The 27,993-nt window shown below is 37.8% G+C and overlaps 1 protein-coding gene across 1 annotated transcript; it reads right to left on the reverse strand.

Moving 5' to 3' along the window:
* On the reverse strand, positions 1-27,991 carry tm9sf4 (transmembrane 9 superfamily protein member 4). Its single transcript, XM_053643986.1, has 18 exons — positions 27,933-27,991; positions 26,198-26,308; positions 24,601-24,700; positions 24,308-24,476; positions 21,441-21,585; positions 16,632-16,755; positions 13,002-13,120; positions 12,805-12,916; positions 10,844-10,914; positions 10,621-10,753; positions 10,443-10,524; positions 10,194-10,269; positions 6,585-6,668; positions 6,293-6,468; positions 6,026-6,089; positions 3,574-3,693; positions 3,128-3,217; positions 1-2,578 (listed from the first exon to the last, which is right to left on the reverse strand). Exons 1-18 carry the CDS (start codon positions 27,963-27,965, stop codon positions 2,429-2,431), a joined length of 1,959 nt encoding a protein of 652 aa, XP_053499961.1. The 5' UTR covers positions 27,966-27,991; the 3' UTR covers positions 1-2,428.
* Positions 27,992-27,993: the final 2 nt, after the last annotated feature.

Consider the following 27,993-nt stretch of genomic DNA (forward strand, 5'->3'; position numbering starts at 1 on the left):
CAATGTTATCGGCACTTTTATTGTTTCATACATTTTAGGACTTGACATTCGTTTTAAGGAAGGAGGGCCATATGAGGTTCTTTATAAAATAAGCATGCTTTCAACTTAAAACAAGAACAAGACCTGTACATTACAGAGCTTCACAATGCAACCATACAAAGTGGTGTATTTACATCCACTGTAGACGTACGCAATAATGCGCACAACAACAGGCAAGAAAAAGTACATCTGTAGAAAATATTTTTGTAATAACCCTTTAAACCTTTTTCAGACAGATTATAATCTCTAAGAAATGTCTGCTAAAAGCAGCTCTCCATATTAATACAGAATGTGTAGATAGATGTGAATTAATAGTGTTGGTATAAATGCACTGCTTATAATCATGGCTACTTTTACCTCATTGCCATTAACTATTAATGCTGGTGGATCTCCAGAGGTACTGAAATCTGCTTAGATTCCTTCATCACTTAATGGTATATTTTATACCAATAGTTCTCTCTGTGATAGGTAAACTTCAGCCTAAAGATAAGGAAATGGAGGTCACGCAGTACAGCAGTCTAAATTTAATCTGGACTAAACATAGGTTTGTTATGGTTTTTTTTTTTTTACATATAAATTTTCCACTACCTTAAGGCAAATCGAGTTAAAACTGATCACAAACACACGAAAAAAATCAATATACTGACAAAAGTAGTAGTTCTCATACACACCAATAAGACAGGGATTTTAAAAACTGCTACCTCTGCGCACCCAATGGACTTCCTGCACTTCCTCTAGCCTGAACACACACTTCTGTTAGGTGTCGAGTGTTTCCGCTGGTCTGCCATGGCTTTTTGCTTTCACTGCTGTAACAATAACACACGAACAAGGAAACTGTCTGATGCTTCTGAAAGCTCTACACTCTTCCACTGTTTTACAGTGGTCCTTCAGATTTTTTTGCCCTGTAAAAAAAAGAATACAAGATTGAACTCTTTGGACAGAAATACAGAGGAAAAAGAAAAACATAATGCGATGCAGCATGGCAATGTTTTTCAGAACAGCCAGAATAAATTCACCAGTAGTCATGATGTAGATATGCACGTATGTAAATTAGGAAGATGGAGAAATGTGCTTTCAGAATATCCTGACAGCTCCAAAATTATTGTCACCATTAGAAAAGATGTGTTTAACAAAAGTTCTGTGCTTAATCTCAATGAAAATATGAGGAAAAATCTAACCTGACAAGAGGACAAGTGTATTTTTCCCTGCCTACATGTTGAGAAGGATGGCTAGAAAAAAAGAAATAAAATTCTCCACGGATCACAGTTCACCACCTCCATACTAACAACTGTTTGGGAGGTGTGCCAGAAGAAAGCCTTTTCTTTCATCTATACCCAAACAAACATAAGAAAAAAGAAGAGATTCTTAATTCCCACTGTTAATTATGGTTTAGGATCTGTGATGCAGTTGCAAAAGAAAGCTCAAATTTGGCTCACTGGACCATCGATCCAGATTATAGTCTAGTAAATTCTAGTAGCATCTAGTGAACTTCAGGTGCTTATGTTTATGGTTACATAAATTGACTTCTAGTAAAAGTTACATTTCTCTCATATTTCCAGTGTGAGATTAACCAGAAAGAGAATTTTTCACAACCTATTTGCCCAACTTGCCAATATCCCTGGAGCTGCCTAAGATTACTTTAAAAAAAAAGAAACGTTTAGATTCTTTATAAAAGTAAGTTAATATTGACCAGGGCTTGTTAACATGCCCATAATTATAAAGGTACAGGGAAAACTCCAGTATGACAAAGTTGTGATTTTTAATCTCATTTTCTCAGTGCCACATGTTTTTAGCATTAGCTCACACTCCTTCTGCCTACAGACTTCTCCAGCATGCTGTACACACACCCACACACCCAAATGCCTGTACAACGGACAAGTGTTTGAACCAAATACATAGGAGCTGGTTCAAATGACATATTAAGAATATTTTAAAAATGACTATGGTTTGTAAAAGGATATACTATTAATCATGTTAGCCATTCTTTACTGTCTCACCCTTATTCCAATGACAAAAAAACAAACAAAAAAAGACAAGTAAATAATAATATCACATACTTTGGCCCATGTGATGTGTGCAACAAGAAAGTCAGAATTAAATAATAATTAAAAAAAAAAGAAAAAAAAAAGAAAAGACGATTCCAGAATCCATAACAATGAAATCTGTTTCAGTGGAGGAGCCACTGAGCGATTGGCTGACTTTTTTGTGCACAAACCAACTGTATGTTTTCTCCTCCAGTCCACAGGAGGCGAAGCTGCACACAACCTGCTTCATGATACGGCCACAAACGTACACTCACTAGTTTCAGTGCTTGTTCGCCAAACCGGAAGGTAAAACAAAAGAAAGGAATAAAGAAAAAAAAGGTAACAAACTGAAGTAGGATTGCAGCTCAGTCGATTTTGACAGCGGCATATATTTTGCGTATGAACATGTAGGCTGCGTAGAAGCCGATTGTTCCTGTCAGGAGCCAGAAGGATAAAACCATCAGGGTTGTGTAGCCAAAATACAGCAAGGAGGGAATGAATTCCACAATGTCCAGCTGAAAGAGAGAGAATGAAGTTCATTAAAGACCTAATTCATGAAAAAATATCTTTTGGCTCAAATATCACTTCTATTTCTATCATTATACAAGGCCAGAGCAGTAAAAAGAACTAGAAATCTATTTTCTCTTTCTTTAGAACTGAGGCCCTGTAAATACACACATGGTTTTGTTTAAGCAATTAACATTAAACACACACAGAGAGAGAGAGAGAGAGAGAGAGAGAGAGAGAGAGACTAATTTTCCCTGTGGGTGCATGTTAAATTACATTACATTCATTGTAGTTAGAAATCCTGGCTGCTTAACAAAACATATATATATATATATATATATATATATATATATATATATATATATATATATATATATATATATATAAACATCAGCTGCATTACTTCTTCATCTGGTTATGTTACTGTATTTTATTATTATTATTATTTTTTAACAATTAGTTGGTTGTTTTACAGCTTCTAAAACTATTGAAAAATAATTGTATTAGGTCTAGTCATATTAAATTAGTCCAAGAGGATTACATTATAGTGTTATTACCTTATTAACGAAGTAGAAAACAGCGTAGACGAGCACGTAAAAGGCGGAACCACCTGACACTATGAATGTTCGCCACCACCACCGGTAGTCCTGCAGGGAGGGGCAATGGACAAATCTCAGCAGCATCACTACTGTATGGATAAGCTGACATTTTAAATTTCATTATTTCTTTGCTTGGATACTTTATATACAGCAAACCTGCATGCTGATATCCAAATGCACATTTTGGACCAAACAGATTAAATGTTTCTTATACAAAACATGCAACCAAAACAACAACAACAACAACAACAACAAAAACCCTGTGCGCACTGGTAGTAAAGCTGGCAAAAATAATGTATCATGTCTGAAATAAATAAACATTCTAAAATGGACAGCTGAAGGTGTTAGTTGAACAGCTAAAAACCTAATGGACTCAAAGACTCCGAACACACCCACACACCTACCTCTGCACAGAGCTGGAAGTAGACCATGACAATACTGATCTGGGAACAGGACACCACCAAGATGATGAAGACCAGGAAGAGGAAGCCAAACAAATAGTAAAACTGGTTCTCCCAGATAGCCTGGTTGAGGAGAAAACATTGTAATACAAAATGTCAGACTCGCACTGCAGTACACAACCAAGCTAGACAGAACAAATCGGAATGTGTCTTAAGGTTGATTTACACTGAATATCATTCTGAAAACGTATTTTTTGTCACATATCCTGTATTACAGGTACAATTCCAATTCATCATGCGTTTTAAGCCACACCAGCTCGGTGAGATGTGTAACATAAAAACAGAGTGTTTTTCAGGTGCTGTGCCAATTGTGAATGTAAATGAAGAATAAAGTCCAAATAAATCCATTTAAACCACACTTCTACGTTCTATAGGCTGTCATAGTATACAATAATGTTATGATTGTGCAGCATGTAGCTATAGAGAAATAATGATACTCATCACAAACACAACTAGAACCACGTTTTAAGTGAACTGTGTTGTAATTACAGCTGGCCCAAATTCATGTGTCCACATCCCGAATATTTTATTGACACTGTTGTATGTATGGGTGTGAAGTAATCTGTAATAGCATATTAGTAATGCAAAGTGGCGAAGATTGGACTGAAGGTCCAATGGTGAGTCTGGTGAGAACTATGCAGGGCTATCTCCATTCAAATCAAAGAAACTCCATTCTCTCTAAATTAGGGGTGTTATGGTTTGACTTTCACAGTATGATAATCTAGGCTAAAAATATCACAGATTTATGGCATTGACTATTTAAAAACCTTTAAATGAAAATTAAAGTAAAACATATACACACACACACACACACACACACACATATATATATATATATATATATATATATATATATATATATATATATATATATACACACACACACATATACATATACACACACACACACACACACACACTATATACAAAATAAGTAAACAAAAAAAGTGTACAAAAAGATCAAATCCACTAAGTGTTGTTTCTTATGAATATACTTTTGACAGTTTCCCATAAAAATCTATACACTGTCGGTATTTATTGTAATTTTTACATACTTCTGTGCCAATGTGTATGATGAAGTTATTAGCATGTTAGGAGTCAGCAGCAGAGGTAGCAATGTAACGTATTTACAACAGTGGCAGATTACACAACCAAAGGATTGACAGTGCAGTACATGTCCCCTGAGAAACGGAGTCTGCTTTAGTACAATTTACGCTACGTCCACATTAATCCGGATACATTTGAAAACGCATCTTTTTGTCTAGGTTTTGTCCTTCTGTCCACACTGAGACAGCATTTACAAGTGCATCTAAAAAATTTTTGAATATCGTGGAAAAGTAAATTATTTTCCATATTTTCATTCAAAAAGTGGAACTTTCATGTATTCTAGATTCATTACAAATAAAGTGAAATATTTCAGGCCTTTTTTTTTTGTTGTTTTAATCTTGCTGATTACGGCTTACAGCCCATGGAAATAAAAAATCCAGTATCTCAATATATTAGAATAAAGAATTTATAATACAGAAATGTCGACCTTCTGAAAAGTATGTTAATTTATGCACCCAATACTTGGTCGGGGCTCCTTTTGCACCAAGTACTGCATCAATGTGGTGTGGCATGGAGGCAATCAGCCTGTGGCACTGCTAATGTGTTATGGAAGCCCAGGTTGCTCTTGACAAAACCCCATAGATTATTTATAGTGTTCAGGTCAGGAGAGTTGGCTGGCAAATCAAGCACAATAATAGCATGGTAAGCAAACCAGTTACTAGTAGTTTTGTCACTGTGGGATGCATGAAGTGCTCTAAAATCTCCTGGAAGACGCTGCATTGACTCTAGACTTGAGAAAACACAGTGGACCAACACCAGCAGATGACATGGCACCCCAAATCATCACTGACTGTGAAAACTTCACACTGGACTTTAAGCAACTTCGATTCTGTGCCTCTCCACTCTTCCTTTAAAACACCAGTGTAGACAGAGAGCGTTTTAAAACTAAACTAAAATGCAGTTTTAAGATCTATCCGGATTAATGTGCTATTAGGGCGAGTCCAAAGGATGGGAGATGTGGACTTGTTGGACAATCACAGCCAGGCACAAAAGGGACAAGAACCACTGGAATAAGGGACTTGAACAGGGTAAGCAGAAATTCATTTTAATTGGTATTTTGAAAAACTGTAAGGTAACCATTCAAGCATATACCGTGACTAACTGTGAAACTGTAACATCTCTAATTTGCACTAACTATGAGGTATGGTGTTACACTGGACCAATCTGTTACCATTAATTGCTGTTGTGTAAACATACCAAGAGGAATAACAATTTATTATTATTATTTTTTTTTACAGAGATGCAAAATTCACAATGGAAACCATGCTTATTTGCAAGGTAAACTTACACTGAAAATGAAGAAGAGCTCAATAAACATTGCACCGAATGGAAGAATGCCAGCCATCAGGATCCTATATAGAAAGCAGCAGATTGTAGCGTCAATATAACATCAAGCTAGCTAGCTTTTTAGCCCTTGGCAATTCAATATAAACTGTTTAATGTTATTCAAGTTAGCATTGAACAGCTCTGATCAGCAAGTACAAGTAAGCTCCCCCAATAAACTTGGGCAATTCAATTTTTACGCACTGTGTTACTACAGAAAGGCTAAACTTACCCTACAAACTTGTTCATATACCAGCGCTGTTCTGGAACCTGGCGTGGGATCTGGTTGGTGCGTACTGGGTTGTCGTAGGGTTGTTTGCGGAAGCCAAAGTAGTAGCCCAAATAGACTAGTGGCATTGAGATACCAAACCACATACACAACAGAGCCAACATTGTGGTGAACGGGACCTAAAACAGGAGAGAAATCTTACAGCCTGTTCTAGCCCCATCACATTTTAAAGTAAAAATGTGTGTGTAAATCAGCATGAGGTGTGAGAGGAGAGTCAAATTGTAGATATACTCACAGCCCCTGAGGAGTGCTCTCCCCAGATAAAACAGTTCAGCACAAAACAGATTCCAAACACTACTGCAGGGTACAGGGTCGCAGTCTATAGATAGCACAAACACACAGAACGTGAAATAAATTAGCTAGTTTCCCAAGAAGCAGTACAGGCCATAACATGCTTTTAAAAATCAGTTCAATCAGCTTTTAAATCGGTTTAAAAACAGCTTGTTAGGTTTTTATAAACAAAATTCAGACCCTGAATTGTGACATACATTCAAAATAAACTGAGCACTCCTTTTTCTGATAAAAATCCAGTTACAGTCAAATATAATCCCATAAGATGCAGGGTGAACACATCAGTAGACTATACACCCCAATAGCTAAGGGAACACCAGACACTAGATATGAGAGGGGTATAAATAGACAGGTTCTAATCACTGGCACCCAATCTTGAACATCTGATTCTAATTTTATGAATTTGAAACTGTGATAAATGTAGGGGTGTACTTACTTTTTCCTTGTGAATGATCTCTTTTTTCTTGTTAACTTAAATTGAGAAAATTACTACAAAAATGTCACTTTTATGTATCATTTGATAGAGTGAATCAGCTTTATTAATAGGCACTGTTTCAAAGAGGATCAAATGTTTTCTTGTCCAAATATGTCAAAAAAGCCAACAACGTCCATGGGGTCTACTTTTTTTTTGCCCCCACATTACTGTACTTTACTTTCACTATTCATACATGCTATGCAATCAGCATTGTTCATATACCTTTATACAGCTGCATATCTTATGTAAATCTGGAGGATTAAAAGCGATGTCCACTAGATGGCATGGCAGAGTCAACATCACTGTACAGCAGGTTTCCAAGTCAAACTGTAATGTTTACAGAGTGACGAGGTCCATTCGTCTTTAAAACTTTCTGCCAAGGGTGTGACTGTTGTCATGAGATGCGTCTCAAATCAAACCTCCTCACGGGACAAAAACATTTGCTAATCTAGAAAAAACAGATGACTGGTACTCAAAACAGACCTCTACACAACTTTTTCACACTACACAACTTGCTCTCTTGTAATAGGGAGTTGTAACGTCGTTGTGGTGTTCACACTACGTGATCGCTCGGTGACAGGGGGCCACACACACACTACACGATCTGACAACGACTGTGTCATCCGATGACTCTATCTGGTGTCCAAACTACGTTTTATCAAAAAAACACACGCAAGAAGTGACACGGTTATACGACGCAAAAACTGTGCACGAAACAGGAGTTGTTTATTTGAAGATGATGTAGGACAAAAACAAGCGGTGCAAGCTGTTTGTGATGAAGAAACCCCAAAAAGGAAAAGACAAAGAAAGTGGGTGAAAGAATGGATTAGCACACGTGGGTAGCAGGTACTGTGTGTGCTACAGAGAGAGTTGGAGGCGAGTAAAAAGTTGTACAGCTTCTCGCCTTTATGCTTCTGCCGTAGGTTTCGTGGGTTTCCCTTCCTCACATTGACCTCACCCCATGTCTTGCTCTCTCATTGGCTATAGCTCGTCACCACAATCACTCCCAGCGACGACACTTTTCACACCACAGGATGTGGATTCGCCTAACAGCTCCAGATATTTAGCATGCCAAATATCTGTGGTGTCGCTGATGTGTCATTGAGTAGTTCACACAGAACGATCGACTGCCGATTGGCGAGCGCCGAGTTGCCTCCGATCAAAGGGTTTATGTCAGCAAGCTCCGTGACTTGCAAATCGGACTTAAAATCGTGTAGTGTGAACTAGGCTTAAGAGGCTTTAAAAATTCAAATACTAACTGTAACAGGAAAACTGTTAGTTTTAGTACGCAATAATGGTCTAGAATAGTGTAAAAGTATGCAATTTGAAGCACAACTTTAGTTTGTTTACTCATTAGAATACACAGTGTTACATGGTCCTATACTGCCACCGCCATTTACGTTGGCATTACACCATGCATGAAGATGGTGATTGAAATGCATCAGTCTGGGAAGGGTTACAAAGCTATTTTAAAGGCTCCTGGACTCCAAAGAACCACAGTGAGAGCCATTATCTCCAAATGGAAAAACTCGGCAAAGGACTGAACCTTCCAAGAAGTGGCTGACCTTCCAAAATTCCTCCAAGAGCACAGCAACTACTCATCCAGCAAGTCACAAAAGAGCCAAGGACAACATCAACGGACCTAGAGGCCTCTCTTACATCAATAAAGGTCGTTACTGTTCATGAATCCACCATCAGAAAGACACTGGGCAAAAATGTCATCCATGGAAGAGTGGCAAGGCAAAAACCACTGCTAACCCAGAAGAATTCAGCTCATCTGAATTTTGCCAAAACACATGGAAGTGCTTGGTTGCAGTTATTGCTGCTAAAAGTGGCACAACCAGCCATTTTTAGTTTAAAGGAGCAATTAGTTTTTCATATTGGTGATAGGTATTGGATAATATTTTTTTTTCTTCAATAAAAAAAAATAAACAAACAAAAACTATTGTGTATTTACTCAGATTACCTTTGTTTTTTATGTTGTATTTCGTTTGAAGATCAAAAACCATTTAGTATGATATATACACAAAAACAGAAGAAAATACTTTCACACGACTAAATGGCCAAACGTTTGTGGACATCTCATACTCAGACTCATGCAGTTCTTCCCTAAACCACAATGTTGGAAGCACATAATTGTATAACATGTGTTTGTATGCTGTAGCATTACAATTTCCATTTACTGGAACTAAAGGGCCCAAACCTGTTCAATCATGACAATACCTCCGTGCACAATGTGAGGTCCATTAAAACATGGTTTGCTCAAGGTTGGAGTGGAAGAACTCAAGTGGCCTGCACAGACCCCTGACCTCAACCTCACTGAACACCTTTGGGATGAATCTGAACCCAGACTACATGCTAGGTCTCCTCGCCCGACATCAGTGTCTGATCTCACTAGTGCTCTGGTGGCTGAATGGGCAAATCCCCAAAGCTACAGTCCAAAATCTAGTGGAAAGCCTTCCCAATAGACTGGAGGTTGTTGCAACAGCAAAGCAGGGAATAAATCTGGAATAGTAGATCAAAAAAAAAAAAAAAAATAATAATAAAAAAAATCATATGAGTGTATTGGTCAGGTATCCACAATTTCTTGGCCATATAGTGTATATCAGCTGATGTGGAAACACAAGAGAAACAGCATAAAATGCAGCACAAAGCTGTTATATAACACAAAAAATAAAGATGCAAGTTAGACTCAAAGTATTTATGTCTGATGTGACATGGTGATTTATTTCAAGGCTGAATCAGGGGAGAATAAGGACATAATGCACATAACTATCTCACCATGTTATTACATTACATTTGCTACCACTTGGCCCAGTCAAATAAATTTCCATGCAACCAAAACCTGGGATGGCGCAGTACACTTCAGTTTCCACTTACCCAATGGGCTAGCTAATAAATGTATGATCTGTCTACCCCTGAGATGGGATGAATTATAGTGGTTTTAAGATTCAAACATTCATCATAATATTACCATCAGCAGGAGTAAAATAAAACTGGTAAAATTTGTTTAGGCAAATACATTTTTGTCAATTGTAGCTATAGGTTTCTGTATTGTATAAAAGGGCAATTACTCACACAGAAAGCTCCTTTCTTCCATCTGTGACCTTTCAGAGTGCGATACAGTCGGCCAGCAAAGTAACCTCCAAACACACTGGAGAAACGATTACCAAAAAAAAAACAACGACAAACACCCACAGACATATTAAAAGAGCTAGGGACTGATATGAAATCCCAAAAGCATGCTTCACGCACAGGCATGTGTACATACACAAGCATACAGCAATCACACACACATACATAGTTACAAACATGAGCTCATCTTACCCCATAAACATAAAGAGGAAGCAGGCAGTGGTCATCAGAGCCCCTCGACTAGATGGAGACAACATGCCTAGCATGGCCACGACTATCACACAAACACACACACACAAAAACACCATTGGTCATTAGTGTTTTTTCTCACTGGTAGTCTAATGATGCTTTGCATGGATGTCCTACTCACAGATAACAATGAGGATCATACAAAAGAGCTGAATCCCAGAGCCTAGCAGAGAACTAAGAATCATGGGATACCGAGGCGGGCGGAAAACATCTCCGTGAACGTTCTTCCAGCCAGATTCTTCCATGGTGTCCTCCTGATAGAGAGTGACATTAAACAGCGTTAGTAAATGCAAACCGAGAAGAATACTTTAAGGCAAGCACAAAGGCAGACGTGATGCTCTTACGATGTCGTCCTCTCTGTTGTAGTTCGCTATGTCTTTCCTCAAGGTCCTGATGATTATCATACTCAGGATACCTGCAAACATGTAAACGCAGTTCCTAATGAGCTGCTGTAACAAGAAAATCTAGACTAGTGGCATTCAAGAACATTATGTATTTTTATCACTAGCCTTTCTGTAAGTAGTATCTGTGGATATGCTGCAAAGTACAGAAAAATATTATTGCCCATGGACAGAAAGGTTGAAAAAGCATTGGAGTATGTGTTAATTTCACTGACGGCCTCCCCCCCACCATGCCTAAGACGAGACAATGATGAGACGACACCAACCTCATTAAACACTTTAACTGTGACTATATTTAACATTAACTGTGACTATATCAACATGCAATATTGCTGATGAAAAAAAGACAAGCCTAAAATGTAGTTTAAAAAATAAAAACTTCATCAAAATCTCTCTTTATTGTTGTCAACAAAAAAGGGGAGACAAAATATTATAGACTTTTTCCCCCCGAAAGCGAGTTCCGCACATAAGCACAGCGGGGATATTGTTGACTATTGTGATTGGCAAGAATACCTACAGGCTGCAGCCAATGGGAACGCTTCTCTATCAACGCGCATCCTCACAGGAACTAACAGACCACCTCAGGTCTCAATGGAGCTGAAAACAATTACTTTAACAGATGCGAACAGTTACTTTAACAGATGCGAACAGTTACTTTAACAGATGTGACAGTAGAAACTTTGATATGGATAACGCTTTCATGTACCTGAAATGATCCAAGTTAACTATTTTGAACACCCTTATTCATCTTCATTTATTTTCACTATCATAGCTTGCCAAGTATTGACAGTTATGTTAGCCGACATGTTTTGTACAAATAGAAACTTGGTCAATAGAAAGAGATATAGAGAGATATGGAATGTTTGTAAACTGTTTAGCTGTCATTTATGCAGATTCTCAAGCCACTATGGGTTTTTACTGTGCTTTTTTACTGGGCTTTCTCTTGAATTTTTTTATTGCACTGACAGTCTGCCACTCTTATTTTTGTTGATCGTTAAAAAACAAAAGGCAAGAAAGAGAAAGAAGAGTTTGAAGGGGAGAGAGACGGACAGTTGGGCAGGATGAAAAAATATAATTTCATATAGTTAGGAACAGAGGATCATGATATCAGTCCACACAGGATTTCACAGAGTTTATTTTTTTGATTGCTCCCAGCAAAAATACTTGCGATGCAACTTGGAGGTTTTTTGTTTTCTTTTTTTTTGGCAGAAAATTACTTGAATTGGTGAAATTGCAATCTTTCACAGTGATGTTTGTTGATAAATGACACCTTTTAGCTGTTCTCATGGTCGACGCACGTGACTCAAAGAGGGCTTTGGCTGAATGCATGTTGTGATGACATCACATGATGTGTATTGGCCCAAATCTGCAGAAAATCTGAGGTAATACTGAAAAATTGCAAGCTCCCCCTCAGAGTTCGCTCGATTTTGCGTGAATTTCTGCAAAATTGTGAAATCCGGCAGGGACTGTGATATGGAAGATAAGGATGAATGAACTGTGTTTGTTTTGTGCCGCACATAATTCATGAATGTTCCTGCCTTGATACTCAAGAAAACATACTGTTTGGAGGAGACATGAAATAAGTGTTATGTAATTATATATTATAGAGGTATTTATATGTTTCAATTATATTTCTATATATATATATACACCCCACCATGGATCTTCATGAAGACATGGATTCTATACAACTATGCTACAAAATAATAATAATAATAATAATAATAATAATAATAATAATAATAATAATAATAATAACAACAACAACAACAACAACAATAATATAAAATAACACAATGTTTGCAATGCATATTAAATCATGCGTTAATGAAATCTGAAAACCAATTTCTGTACACATCATCTTCTAGGGAGTTCCAGTTTTACACAAACTAAATTATTTGTACCTGACAAGAAGAATACAACCACCACCGAGTTGACTATGGAGAACCAGTGAATCTGTACATCACTCATATTGAGGTATGTGTCCCAGCGAGACGCCCACTTCACCTGACTCTCCTACACACCGGCAGAGGAGACACAAAGACATTAGGAATTTATAGGATATATGGACATTCTCCGGAAAAGGTGACTGATGTCTCACCTCCCAGTGTACAGAGTAGGTGAAGAGCACACTGTTCTCTTTGGTCGGATCAATCTCTTGAGGAGCAGAACCACTCGCCTCTGGTAGCGTGCATGCACCATTCGATTCAGCTTTCAGGTCTAAGAGAAATTTGCATTTTAAACCTGTTCACACCGGGACGATTTTCGCAGCACGAAAAACGGTCTGTTTAACGCCCCAGTGGCTGTCAATGAGAGTGTTCACACCTAGGCGTAAAACCTGTGGCGTCAAAGTGTCACATTTTTACAACGTCGAGGGATTAGGTTTTTTTTTTTTTGATGCGCCGCGTCCAACCAGTGAAATTTGCGCTGTTGTTCACATGCCCGGAGCCGCTGAAGTTACATAAAAGTACGACTTGATGGCGCTCAAGCACAAAACTGTCTTACTGACGAAGAAGCCGCCGAAAAAGAAGATGAAGATGCCAGCACCCAAAATTTTAGTGAGAGTGCATAAGTGATATACCTGAAATAAAATGCTCACTGTTAATAAATCCTTCTGCCTACACACAAACAAGGTATCCTTTGAAAGCACCAGATTCAAAATTACACACTGAATACTATATACAGTATCTCACAAAAGTGAGTACACCCCTCACATATCTGTAAATATTTGATTATAACTTTTCATGTGACAACACTGAAGAAATGACACTTTGCTACAATGTAAAGTAGTGAGTGTACAGCTTGTATAACAGTGTAAATTTGCTGTCCCCTCAAAATAACTCAACACACAGCTATTAATGTCTAAACCGCTGGCAACAAAAGTGAGTACACCCCTAAGTGAAAATGTCCAAAATGGGCCCAATTAGCCATTTTACCTCCCCGTGTCATGTGACTTGTTAGTGTTACAAGGTCTCAGGTGTTAATGGGGAGCAGGGGTGTTAAATTTGGTGTCATCGCTCCCACACTCCCTCATACTGGTCACTGGAAGTTCAACATGGTACCTCATGGCAAAGAACTCTCTGAGGATCTGAGAAAAAAGAATTGTTGCTCTACATAAAGATGGCCTAGGCTATAAGAAGATTGCCAAGACCCTGACACTGAGCTGCAGCACGGTGGCCAAGACCATACAGCGGTTTAAATAGGACAGGTTCCACTCAGAACAGGCCTCACCATGGTCGACCAAAGAAGTTGAGTGCACGTGCTTAGCGTCATATCCAGAGATTGTCTTTTTTAAATAGACGTATGAGTGCTGCCAGCATTGCTGCAGAGGTTGAAGGGGTGGGGGGGGTCAGCCTGTCAGTGCTCAGACCATACGCAGCACACTGCAGAAAATTGGTCTGCATAGCTGTCGTCCCAGAAGGAAGCCTCTTCTAAAGATGATGCACAAGAAAGCGCGCAAACAGTTTGCTGAAGACAAGCAGACTAAGGACATGGATTACAGGAACCATGTCCTGTGGTCTGACGAGACCAAGATAAACTTATTTGGTTCAGATGCTGTCAAGCGTGTGTGGCGGGAACCAGGTGAGGAGTACAAAGACAAGTTGTATTTTGCCTACAGTCAAGCATGGTGGTGGGAGTGTCATGGTCTGGGGCTGCATGAGTGCTGCCGGCACTGAGGAGCTACAGTTCATTGAGGTAACCATGAATGCCAACATGTACGCCAACATGTGACATACTAAGCAGAGCATGATCCCCTCCCTTCAGAGACTGGGCCTCAGGGCAGTATTCCAGCGTGATAACGACCCCAAACACACCTCCAAGACGACCACTGCCTTGCTAAAGAAGCTGAGGGTGAAGGTAACCCTATTACGCATCTGTGGGGCATCCTCAAACGGAAGGTGGAGGAGCACAAGGTCTCTAACATCCACCAGCTCTGTGATGTCGTCATGGAGGAGTGGAAGAGGACTCCAGTGGCAACCTGTGAAGCTCTGGTGAACTCCATGCCCAAGAGGGTTAAGGCAGTGCTGGAAAATAATGGTGGCCACACAAAATATTGACACTTTGGGCCCAGTTTTGACATTTTCACTTAGGGGTGTACTCACTTTTGTTGCCAGCAGTTTAGACATTAATGGCTGTGTGTGGAGTTATTTTGAGGGGACAGCAAATTTACACTGTTACACAAGCTGTACACTCACTACTTTACATTGTAGCAAAGTGTCATTTCTTCAGTGTTGTCACATGAAAAGATATAATCAAATATTTACAGATATGTGAGGGGTGTACTCACTTTTGTGAGATACTGTAATTGTATTTATTATGTTGTGACTATTTTTTGAATGAAATGCAAGCATATATTCTAAATGATCCATTTAATTCTTTCAGTGTTGTTTTCTACACTAAATAGCATTGTTTGATTCTTTGTCTCATCCCTGCTATGGATTGATAGTCCATTGTATTTATTTTGTACCTGGCATATATTTGCATACAAGTATTCTTGACCTCTTATTCAAATAGCTAAGTGTTCCATTATTGCGTCGTTACATTATCATATTGACCACACACACACACACACACACACACACACACACACACACACACACACACACACACACAAAGACAATTCATAGTCAACACTTCATCAATTTGCAGGAACATTAACATTTTTGGGCACAACAATAGATGCCCTATACCCACCCCCTCAAAAAACAAATTTATTAAAATAATAAAATAATCTTGGTCTTCCCTTAAGTACATGAATGCTATTGCTGCGACTTTGATATAATTGAAATCATTGCTTGTTTAAAAAGCGTATACTGTTTAAAATGAGAACTTTAAGGATTTAGCTTTAAAGTACTATTTGTTGCAGTGGCCAAATCACCAAATACGTTACATTTCACAAAAGTGCATATGTGCTTTAGCCAGTTCGCAAAGTGTGTGGACGGCTTAAAGACGTAAATACTGGCTCTCTTCTTCTTCTCAGTGATAAGCAGGTGTCAGAAATGGAAAGTTGTGCTGCATCACCTTGGGTATTTATGCTTTTCAATAAGCGCCATCTACAGTCAAGGAGTGAACGTGCACTTTCATTCAGTGCGTTTCCCGCGTTTTGTGTGAACACAAAAAAAATGTGGCAAAAAACAGACTGTTTAACACGCTGCGAAAAACATCCCGGTGTGAACAGGCCCTTAGATTTTACTCATTTGTCAGTCTGAGAGAAAGAGTGCACACACAAGAGAGGGAGGGAGAGAGAATAAAGGAAAATGAAAGTACATTCATGCACACTTGTTTTAAAAGGTATCAATTATGTGTGTTAGCAACCAGCAATTTCATCACCTCTTGCCCTTCACTTCGCTGTTTTATAAGAGAATATTCTATCTTAAATTCTCAACCATCATCACAAGAATATATGACTTTATACCATGGTCTGTCTGAATACTCAATTCTGATTGGCTAGAGGGTTGTGAGGCTTTTGTTTGTGAGAGAACACAAAACAGTCTTAAAATACGCTATCACAAACTCTGACACCCTGTTATGCACAACAGTTTTAGGGACAATAGAGGCGTGTGCAGTTTCACTTACCCATGGACATGGTATTTGGAAATTTATACTGTTTGACAAAATTCTGCCAGTACACAACCCACCATTAAGTTTTATTATGCCTCATATTCCTCCAGGATGGTGAAAGCAGCTCATTTGACTGTTATTTGTTAGCCTGTTTGAGTGAAGGCATTACCTTCTAGCTTGACGCTCTGTGGCACCACCTCGAAGCGTACAACACGGTAATTATGCTCCTCTTCCTCCTCCACCTTCTCTTTGTGGTAGTACAGAATGAAGGACAGGTGGTTGTGCAAATAGTACTGCATGAACCAGAAAACATGTTAATTTACTAAATGTTACAAGGCCACAGGGATACCACAACACACCAATACCCTAGTACTCCATCATGACTGTAGCACTTAAAGATCTAATCCTGGGATTTACCAATCATTATAAAATGGTATAGCTTTGTTGTTCCCAATTCCGAAATCATATCATCAGCTCTTACTAAAGGCCCTCTGTGTTAGGAAACTTATATGAGGCCTAAACCTTCTACATATTGTTTCTCAGAATCATGGTTTAACTAGAAACGTACACAGGCGAAACAGCATACACAGGTCAAACAGGTTTATGTTCTGCAAATGTCGTGATTTTTGGCCTTAAAGTGCACCTATTATGCTGTTTCAGATATTACCATTCATGTAGTGCATTATATAGCTGTTTGTGAATGTAAAAAGTCTGCAAAGTTTCAAAGATCAAAAGTGCAAGACAAATGGAGCTATTGACTCCCAAAAGAAAAAACAGATTCTGAATACCTGAAACAAGTCGTCAGTAATTCCAGAGCGATTTGAGACTACTTCTCAAATCAAGCTGAAGTCAACACGGGATTTGCGAAATGATTATTCATTAAAGATGGGGCCGAACCCACTTTATCTGGACCATCTTGCACCTCTGGACCACAAGCTGTAATTATGATTAATTATTTGTGTGTATATTTTCTACCGAGTGTTCCAAATGCGTAGTTTTGTGTATACATGTACAGCCGCTGCTAACCGGCTAACTCACGTTATTGCCAAACAATATATAAACTGACCACTGTGAAACGTCCTGTCCTCGTCGTACTTGCGATGGTGGTTCAAGCTGATCTTCCGATGCATCACTATCAGACTCTGGCTCAAATTGATGAGGTAAAACTGACGACTTTATTACTGTGGTAATAGGCATTTCCATTCCGACACCCGTTGTAAGCAGTAGACCAATCACAACAGACTGGGACATCTGACCAATCAAAGCAGAGTAGGCTCTCTGAAAGGAGGAGTTTAGAGTGAACGGCTTCTTGAGCATGTCATTTGTGATACTGAGAAAAAGAGGTGATGCTGCAATGTTAATTATGAGAAAATTCAAGTGTTTTTTGACCTTAGATGCATGTAAACCTATTGTATGAGACCTCAAACAAAATTAGGCATGTTTATATAGCATAATAGGTGCACTTTAATGGAAAGCAGCACATTTGCCATAATAAAGTGACAAACACTTAATAAATTCACTTTACTAGCACTTTTTCACAGGCAAATACTTTTCAAACCAGCTCTACTGATTGAACACATAAGGGCAGAGCATGATACTATACATAGTACATAGTCACTAAATATTTGGAGATCCCACCCAGAGTCTACAAGATGTAAAAATCCTGTATTTTGTCCTGTGTATTTTTTTTAATGTTCAAATACATGAAGCATTGGAAAATGCAGGATTTCCCAAACTGAAAGCCGTTTCTCTTTTCTACTGTATTTCAAACAGATGTAAAGTTATAGCATTATGAATTTGGGTTACCTCCAGCAATGAAAAGGGAGAAACTTGCATTTAAAGATTAAAGACACCAACATACTAATTGTCTAAAAGCAACTACTATTAATCGATTTGATTTTAACGATATATATTAAATAATATACACAACCTATATTAATGACCATTAAAATTATGTCCATTTTTATATCTGCCTTCATTCATAGGCTATAGACAGACAGGCTATTCACAAGTCCCACCGAACAAACAGTCATCTATTTATAGAAAAACAGCATTTGTGACACCAAAGATGTCAGCATAGTTGACATCGGTATCTATCATCACCTGAGGTAGTTTACACACTTGTGGTATTTAAACACATCACTTGATGCTTGACTAATCACTGTTTGCTCTTACATAGGTGGAGAAAATAACTGTTTATTCAGTAAAGTTTACCATATTTAAACATGTTAGAACTTTGTCCTCAGTCATCTGTACAGAGCATGTAACAATAAAAATCCCTGTCCATCTGGATTTCATGTCAGACTGTAAAATGTTTAGTGATTCCATTCACAGCAATTGAAATCACTAAACACATTGAGAAGCGATGTTTGTCTCCACTGTCATCATGACTGCTGTCATGAGCCGTGTCTCAAATTGAATACTACAGGTTAGAGTTAAGTACAAAAGTATTTAATAATCTAGAATTCTAGATGACTTGTATGCAAAACAGACATTTCAGTAAACTGAAGCTTACATGAGAAGTTTTTAAAATTCAAACAATAACCGAAAAGCGGTTAGTGTTAGTACTCAATATTAGTCTACAAAAGTACAAATGTTTGCAATTTGACACAAATAGACACAGTGTCTGTTTGTTTAGTCAGTTGCTTGTAATAAGCACATGCAATATTTTCTGAGTATTATTTCCCGATGAAGCCCACAAGCGACATTCCAAACGATTGAAGGATAAAGTCCCCTCCGAAACTATTGTAACAGCAAGGCCAATTCAGGTTTTTTTGCTGTAGACTGACGAAATTTGGGTTTGAGATCAAAAAATGAATATGAGAAGAGGATGTAGAATTTAAGCTTTTATTTCCTGGTATTTATAGGTAGATGTGTTAAATAACATCGAACATAAAAAAATCTGTTGGTGGAAAAAAAAATACTAGAACATGTGACCAACAGGTGTTTCTTGTTTACTCAGGTGTTAGATAAAAAATAAAAAATATTTAAAATTTAAAAAAAAATTCAGATTTAAAAAATAAACAGCTCTGAAAATCTACTCTTGGTTTTAACCTTCAGTTTCACCTGTGAAGACTGCATTTTTTATTAAAAAGGATAAAGCCCAAAGTATACTTCACTTTTTGTGCGTGACGCAAATATAGTCATCAGCAGAGTATGCACGCCCCCAGATTTTTCAACTTTTACAGACTATATGCTGGTCGCACATGCACATTTAATTCTTTTGCACTATTTGTTGTTCAACAAGGTGGCAACAATGACCCAGGGCCGTTGATTCTGAAGGTAGTCGATGAAAAAAACTGAATAAATTGCCACCCCTCGCGCTTTTCTGGTTGAGTGGTCGCACAGACCATCTTTTCTTTTTCATTTAAATTTCTGCTTCCTCTACTAACAATAAGTGAAGCAGCAGGTCTTTCTCCTCCATTGTTCTTCGTGTTGTTGTTATTCCTCTTCGTTGTCATCCTTCACACCAGAAGACCTGCTTTACTGCTCTGTAGTGACTCTTGTAGGCCAGGAGGGGTAATGCAAGTTGTTGTAATACTCATGCTTTGACTGCCTGTGTACGCACACATGCCAAATTGAGTATACTTTGAAAGGCTATGTGTACAACTGTGCACATATGCTAGCGTACACGTAAAAACAACTAAGTATACTTTGGGCTTAAGCCAACATGAAGCTCAGAGAGCTGTCTATGGGAGAAAAGCAAGCCATTTTGAAGCTAAGAAAAGAAGGAAAAAATCAATCAGAGGCACTGCACAAACATTGGGCATAGCCAACAGAGCAATTTGGAATGTCTTGAAAAAGAAAGAAACCACTGGTGTACTGAGCAACAGACACTGACTGGGTCGGACAAGGAAACCAATAACAGCTGATGACAAACATTGTCACAGCTGTGAAGAAAACCCCCAAAACAACAGTCAGTGACATCACCAACAACATCACCAACAACTTCCACACGGCAGAGGTGAAAGTACCACAATCCACTGTTTGCAGAAGACTTCGAGAGCAGAAATGTAGAGGCCATACCAAAAGATGCAAACCACTCATGAGCATTAAGCATCAGATGACCAGATTGGATTTCGCAAAGAAATACAGCCACAAAAGTTCTGGAAACCTCTACCAAAGTGATGGAAAGGCCAAAGTGTGGAAAAAGAAAGGATCTGCTCGTGATATAAAACATACAAGCTCATATGTCAAACATGGTGGAGGTAGTCATGGCTTGGGCTTGCATGGCTGCTTCTGGAACAGGCTCACTAATCTTTATTGATGATGGTAGCAGCAGAAAGAATTCAGAAGTTTACAGGAACATTTTGTCTGCCAATTTACAGAGAAATGCATCCAAATTAATCAAGAGGAATTTTATCACGCAGTAAGACAATGATCCAACACACTGCCAACTCAACAAAGGACTTTATCAGGGGGACAAAGCAGAAGGTTTTAGACTGGTCAAGTCAATCACCAGACCTTAACCCAATTGAGCATGCATTTCACCTCTTGAAGAGGAAACTGAAGGCAGAAACCCACCAAACAAACAACAAATAAAAGGCTGCAGTAAAAGCCTAGAAAAGCATCACAAAAGAAGAAACCAACAATTTGGTGATGTCAGTGAGTCACAAGCTTGAGTCTCAGCAATAGTGTGGTCTACTACAAAAGATTCTATGTTTTATGTTGTTTAACACATCTAGATGTATATACTATATACATATATAGACGAGAGTATATTCCATACTCTCATCTCATATCCATCTTTTGATCTCAAATTCATAGACATCAGTCTTTGGTGTATAGCACAAACCAAATGAATTGGCCCTGTCTTCCCAGTAGTTTCAGAGGGAAGTGTATGTGCAATATGTTATTAATAAAAAAATTTGGCCAAAACCTGATTTCTGGCCAGAATTCTGCCATAATAACATCCAACAAGTTTTTCCAGACCACCACATAAATAAGATTAACTGACAGAGCCAGTAAGTGCACTTACTTTGTTACTGTCAGTGAAGCCCAATCTGTAGCCATGTTCAAATTGGACATCTTTTACTATGTCCTTCTTCTGTTCCTCATCTGTCCCTCCCTCTCTGTTTGGGTAAAACTCCAGCCTAGTGGCCACTGGAAGATTGTCTGCAATTCTGTTAATACACATCAACTGGTCAGAGGTATTGCAATTAACATAATGTAAAACAAATAAAATGCTAGCAATAGTTAACAAATTCCATTTAAAAAAAAAAAAAAATTGGACAACAAATGTCATGAAATAAAATTCTTGGACTCCATTATCATATTAGCTTTTTGACTATTTCTAATATGAAATATACACTGTAATATCCTGTTCTCAGGCTGTTTTTCAGCTTATTTTTTTTTATGTTTTTCCCACCAAAAAAGAGAAGACAGCTGGAAGGCACAATGTATCCTACTAGTGTTTTGTAATAACATTGGACAGTCCAGTAATCTAGAAAAGTTACTATTCCAGTTTCCTGAAAGATGCTGCATTGCCTGCCCTACACTACTGTAAGACTTAATAGGCATTAATGCAGTTTCATTACCATATTTTCATGCTCTTAAGCAATATAATAAAAATTTAGGTTGAAATTTCAGTTGCATTGTTTTTACATTAAAAATTCTACACAAGGATCCCTAAACAGTGCATATTTTTGCTGGCTAGTCAGCAGTAGATAACTAGCTAATATTCCAGCTTTGTCTTGCGCTGACTACGCTGATCCATCACAAATAGGTTAACCTAAATAATTTAAAATGGCAACTCAAATCTATGGAAACAGCAACCTTCATGCAGCAAGACACTGAGCAAATCGAGTGATTTTTTTCTGTTATAACACTATACACATTACCGGCCAGCTTGACAATCACTGGCAGATGGTAATGGGGTCACCCAGAGAAAGACATTACATGTTACTTATTTGCCATGAGAAGCTATACTTCAATGCTTAAATTGAACTAAACTTTTGACAGCTGATCATAACATTATGAATCCTGTTGTGTTTGTGCGTGCAACAAAACTTAATAGCAGTCATTGGCTGTGCGCTCTCTTGCTCCTTTGCTTTCGCTCTATATGTGTTGAAATGTGAGATGATGGTGCGCTGAAACAAAAGACTAGTTTAAAGCTCACTGAAGCATTATAATAGGTGCTTTAATAAATGCTCCTTTTAAACCCAGTGAGCAGAAAAACGGTTTTGCATACACTAAGCTTTTTTCGTCAAGCTAATATTTCATCTTATACACTGGCAATGCATGTTTAAAATACTCTGTCCAGTACGTATAATTTGCATGATACATTTACTCACTAGTAAAGAGAATGAGAGAGTACAGTAATTAATGCTCAATGAATGAATGAATGAAGGCTGTGATTCAGGCATAGTGTGAACTACAATATTAAATAAATGAAAGATTAGGCCTCCATTTTAGGAAGGATTCATCTTTGCTCCATAGTAGGAGACATTGTTTTCTGTTAAATGTGTTTGAAGGAGTTTTACCTGACACTCTATACTGAAGCATACTACTTCTGGGTCCGTATGATACTTTGGGCATATACTTCTGGGATAAACGCAAAACATTACCTGATCTCTAAACCTACACATGCCCCCAGTACCAGCTGATGTCACGGGGTCACCCATGCCTAAGGCTAAACCACAACTTAATTGTACAATATGCTAGTAAGGGAACATTACTTTTATGTAAAATGTTAGAAATGATCAAACGTTAGAGAAAAATGCAGTGCAAGATGATGTATTTGCTACATTTTTCATTCATGAAATTGGCTGGGGTTGCACCTTTAAAAACAGGAACTACAATAAACCTAGGACCAGATTCGTATAACTTTGTAAGATAGCTTCTATATAATTTTATACCATAGTCCTGATGAGTTATTAAACCTGATTGGGCAGAAGGTTTTTCTGGATTCTCTAACAAAAAATGTGCATGTTTTTGGAATATTAACATCAAGAATGTGGGGAAAAACAACAACTTTAAATGCAATATAAACAATTAAAAAGTATTTACTGTTGTTCACTGATAAACTAAAAATTGCTATTGTTGGCAAAATGCTGCAGTATAAGAGGAATGAAATGCTTAAAAGGTGCGATTTTATTGGAAAATATCCCACTCCACTTTGTACATTTTTTCTATTTTCCAGTTCTGCAAGTGAGTTCCTCACCCAATATTGTCACTGATTCAGTTTCCTTTAACAGCAAGCCCCATCATGCTTAAACAACTTATAAAATAATCAGTTCATGCTTTTATTAAGGTAAGATTTGTGCAAAACACATCACTAAGAGTTAACTGGGTGGAGCCAAATAAGATTTTAACGTTTGTTTGAACTCATTGAGCCTGCCCTCATTTCCACCCATGCACACTAAGCTCTGCCCAAAAAACTTGGTGGTTCAACTAGCATTCTAAGTAAAGTTACCATTAGCAAGGACTGTCATGGCATCACTTTCAAACACACACAGACATTCAACTGCTGGAAAGCCAAGTTATAACTCTATAAACATGAAACTAATCCTCATAATGATTTATGAGGATTTGAAGAGGGTGTTGGGGCGTTTCTATAAAACGAATGAAGAGGCCAATCCAAATACAAACAAACATTCCAGACCAGAAGGCAGGTTTCCAAGCTGTCACATAATACACTTGTTCTGAGGCAGTGGTTTAAATGACTATTTTTATCATTTCTAAACAGTTTTCCCACATCATTTGTACTAGTCAGAAAAGAAACATATTGACCATTGCACCTTTAAGGTATAGAAAATGTTATGATCTTCTCAGATCAGTTAAAACCTATTGATTAGTGGGTAAAACTATCAGCGGGAGAGGTGACTAAATGATAGAGTAACTTACAGGTGAACATAGTACTCCTCTTGGATGCGCTCAGCAATCAGCTTGCTCTCGGCCACGCTGAGTTTAGCGGGCTGCCCTGGTTTCGCACACACCAGTTCACACTTCTTGTCCTGGTTCATCTGCACCTGGTATGGTGTGTTCACGATACGATCGCCTCGTAGAACCTCACCTGATCACAGTCATCAACATCACAACAAGAGGAGCAAAAAAATAAAATTCATTAGCGGCGATCCAACTGGGGAGTGTGTTAGTTTCTTACACTGACACATTTCATCCAACCGCCCATAACTTACCCAGGTTCTCTGCCTTGTATACAATGCTCATGGGTCGACAGAAGGGAAGTGAGTAGTACTCATAGGGTAGCTGAGTCCTGGAACTGGTGAGCTTTACTGCCTATACATGACAAAACAACTGTACATGATTAATTCCAGTACATGCAGGTTCACATCTATCGAGCAGCCACAATAAATATCTACAGTACAAAAACCTTTAAAATTCTTGTACTGAGAAAAAGATTCTTTGAACGTAGGGCTGCACGATATAGACAACATACTAGGCAATGTTATATGACTTGCTGAACTGCTGATATGATGTAAATATAATTATTTTTCCCAAAATCGTGAAGTGGGCTGGGAAAACACATCACATCACTGTCGCAGGGCTGAATTCTGGGAAACACCCAAACATGACAAAAAAACAAACAAAAAAACGGGTCTTCACCAAAATTCTGGTTTACTGCCATTAATGTACATTAATGACAACATTTGAAAAATGACGTAAAAATGTTTTTATTTAAGCGTTTTATTTCTATCTTTGCTTTGGGTGTTTTCCTGGGAAAATCACGCTGGGTAAGAAGCCAGTTTAACAAACAACAGTAAATGCAATCAGTCTTCCTTAAAATATCTAACTTTCTAACTGTGTGTGTTTTTTTTACACAATAAACTTCATGCTCTGATTAAGTTGTCGGGTACATGTAATAGTGAAACAGACACGAGCCTAAACAATTCAGTTCACAACGAGATATCGGGTGTCAAAATGTCCACAATGCACCTGTGTTGTCAAATTGTTAGAGAAAAGCGCTTGCACGCTCTGTACAGTCAGCAGCAGACAATGTTTTAAAATGTTTAATTGACCTAATAGAAAGAAATTTAGCCAACAGAACAGAGCTGACTGAATTAATCAGTGATTATTTTACCTCCAATTTAGGACAGAGATCAGTCGAGTGAAGAGATGAGGCTCGTGTATAAATGCTAAGAGTGACTTTTACCTCAAGTGAGAGTCTGATGTGGATGATGCTGATGATCAAAGGGATAAATAATTTCCCAATGTAAACTTATAATTCTTCCAAATTTGGCAGAAATGTTTACCCCATAGGTATATCAGGTTAGAAATGTAGAGGTAGACATGGAATCTTTCAGCAAAATTGGAATGAAATCTTTAAATGCATTTAATTTTTTCCCTTCTCAACTTTGTGGGTTACCCCAAATGTTAATGCTACAACTTTACTTCTGGTTGAGATACATGCAATAGAGAAACATATTTCAGTTCAGAAGAACCTGTAGCTTTCAGACCTATATATAGTAGAAAATGTCAAATTGTGCCCATGTGAAAGGCTTTCCCAGGCTCTTGCATGGTTATTTCTGTTTGTCAAGAGATGCAAAGAACCAAGATGCTCACATTAGTTATTAGCTTTTCGGACACTGTTCATTTAGACAGCGAAACCTTCTGTACAAATCATCAACACAAAGATTGCAAGACTAATATTGACACAGTGGTTAACAAACAATACCATGCAGCCCAGTTAAGAAGTAAAAAGATCTGTAGTCTTATTGCCTAACACAATCTGTAGCATAGTTCCTTTTGCAAAGCTGAACAGGCAGCCGTGCACACCTTGATCTCAACGGGGTCATTCTGATGGAAATCGATTGGTGCGACACCAGGAACATAGAATGGTTGGACCAAGGGCAGTAGAGACAGGAGCAGCAGCACGACCCACGACTCCTGCAAAACAAACACAAAGCCACACCCAAACTGAAACTGATTCATAAGCATTGCTTTATTCAATGGTGTGAGGAAAAAAAAAAGAGAAAACAAAAAACAAAACACCTAATGTAAATCATAGCAGGGCTTTCAACACTGAGCAACACATGCCAAGATTAGCCTATCATTTTAGCACCGATTAACTCCAAACTGACAAAGTAGTGACATAAAACATTCATACAAAGGCAGATTCAACTTAGAACGCTTCATTGCTAAAAGGATTCCTTTGGAGAAATGTTCCAGAGCTTTTCAAGTCTTTTTAGATTGATTTCTTACAATTGTCAGACTTTAGTTTTAATGTTTTTTTAAAGGTCATTGACTGCATGTGACAGATGAGTGCAGACAATAAAGGAAAATGTCAAGATGACAGCTTTCTAACCTTGTGTCTTGAGTCTATATGGAATATTCAGTCAGGTATCTGGAATTTCAGTACTTTTCCAGGTCTGGAAGTGAGTATTAATTCTATAGATTTCTATACCTGCAAAAGAATCTGCTGGAAACCAATCATTAATTTGGGTCAAATAAAGCTATTATGTAAAAGTGTTGTTTAAAAAAAATTAAAAAAAAAAAAAAAAAAAAAAAAAAAAAAGCCAGAGAATATTCTTACAGAGCAGGAAAATTATGAAAGGTAAAGACAGTTGTGACCATGAGTCAAGGTTTAGCGAAAGTTCTTCTGAATTAATGTGTGGTGCCTAATGTCTTAAGCTGCCAATATTAGACTAATGGCAACTCACCAAGATTAAGTATGCTAATTATATATATATATATATATATATATATATATATATATATATAAAATTAAATATTAACAATAGTTGAATAGTTTTTATATTTCATATTATAATGGCATATTGTTATTTTCTTTTTGCACAATTCTATACAAACACTTCAAAAAAGTTTCTACAGTATCTGTGTACAAGGTTATCTATGACTAATTATGACTATTATTGTTGTTTTTTAATCTACTGCAGCATTTGTGGGATGGTGCAAACTATGAATTTTATTATACAAAAAAACTTCTTGGATTGTAAAGCTCTTGAATCCTGAATCTCTCGTCACTGAAGGTCCAACGGGGATTTTTTTTATTCAGTCTGTCTTAACTCCCAAACCATCTTAAACTGGTGAGTGGAATCAAAACGCAGACTAAGAGCAAAAGATTGTCAGGAAGTGTTAAGTCTCAAACTGCATTCCATTACGTGAGCTAAGTGACAAGCAAATCTACCATTATTTGAGTTATTCTAGAAATGACAAGAGTTACGTTACAGCGACCTGAAAACAGTGTGTCGTTTCCAGAAACCATTTCATAATTGTTTGTCAGATCGGAAAGACATCCTGCCTAGATTCACTTTACAAATCAAATGACTGCTATCTGGTTTAGCTGGCTAATCTATAGGAATAAGAAGCTAACTAGCTAACTATCTAGCTTGCTAAACAGCTAGCTACGTCCCGCGGCTGATTCTAAGAGCAACACATATTTAACACGTAAAAAACAACTACGTGTTGTAGTTGTTCTAAAACACAATGCACCCGAATCAACACAGACGAGTATTATTTTTCAAAACATAGAATTGTCGTTTCAACTCACCATCGCGGCCGCCATCTTGAATACACGTGTCATTCGTGACCTCACCGGAAATTCGTAAGTT

The sequence above is a fragment of the Ictalurus furcatus genome, chromosome 15 (assembly GCF_023375685.1).
Source record: "Ictalurus furcatus strain D&B chromosome 15, Billie_1.0, whole genome shotgun sequence".
Lineage (NCBI taxonomy): Eukaryota > Metazoa > Chordata > Actinopteri > Siluriformes > Ictaluridae > Ictalurus > Ictalurus furcatus.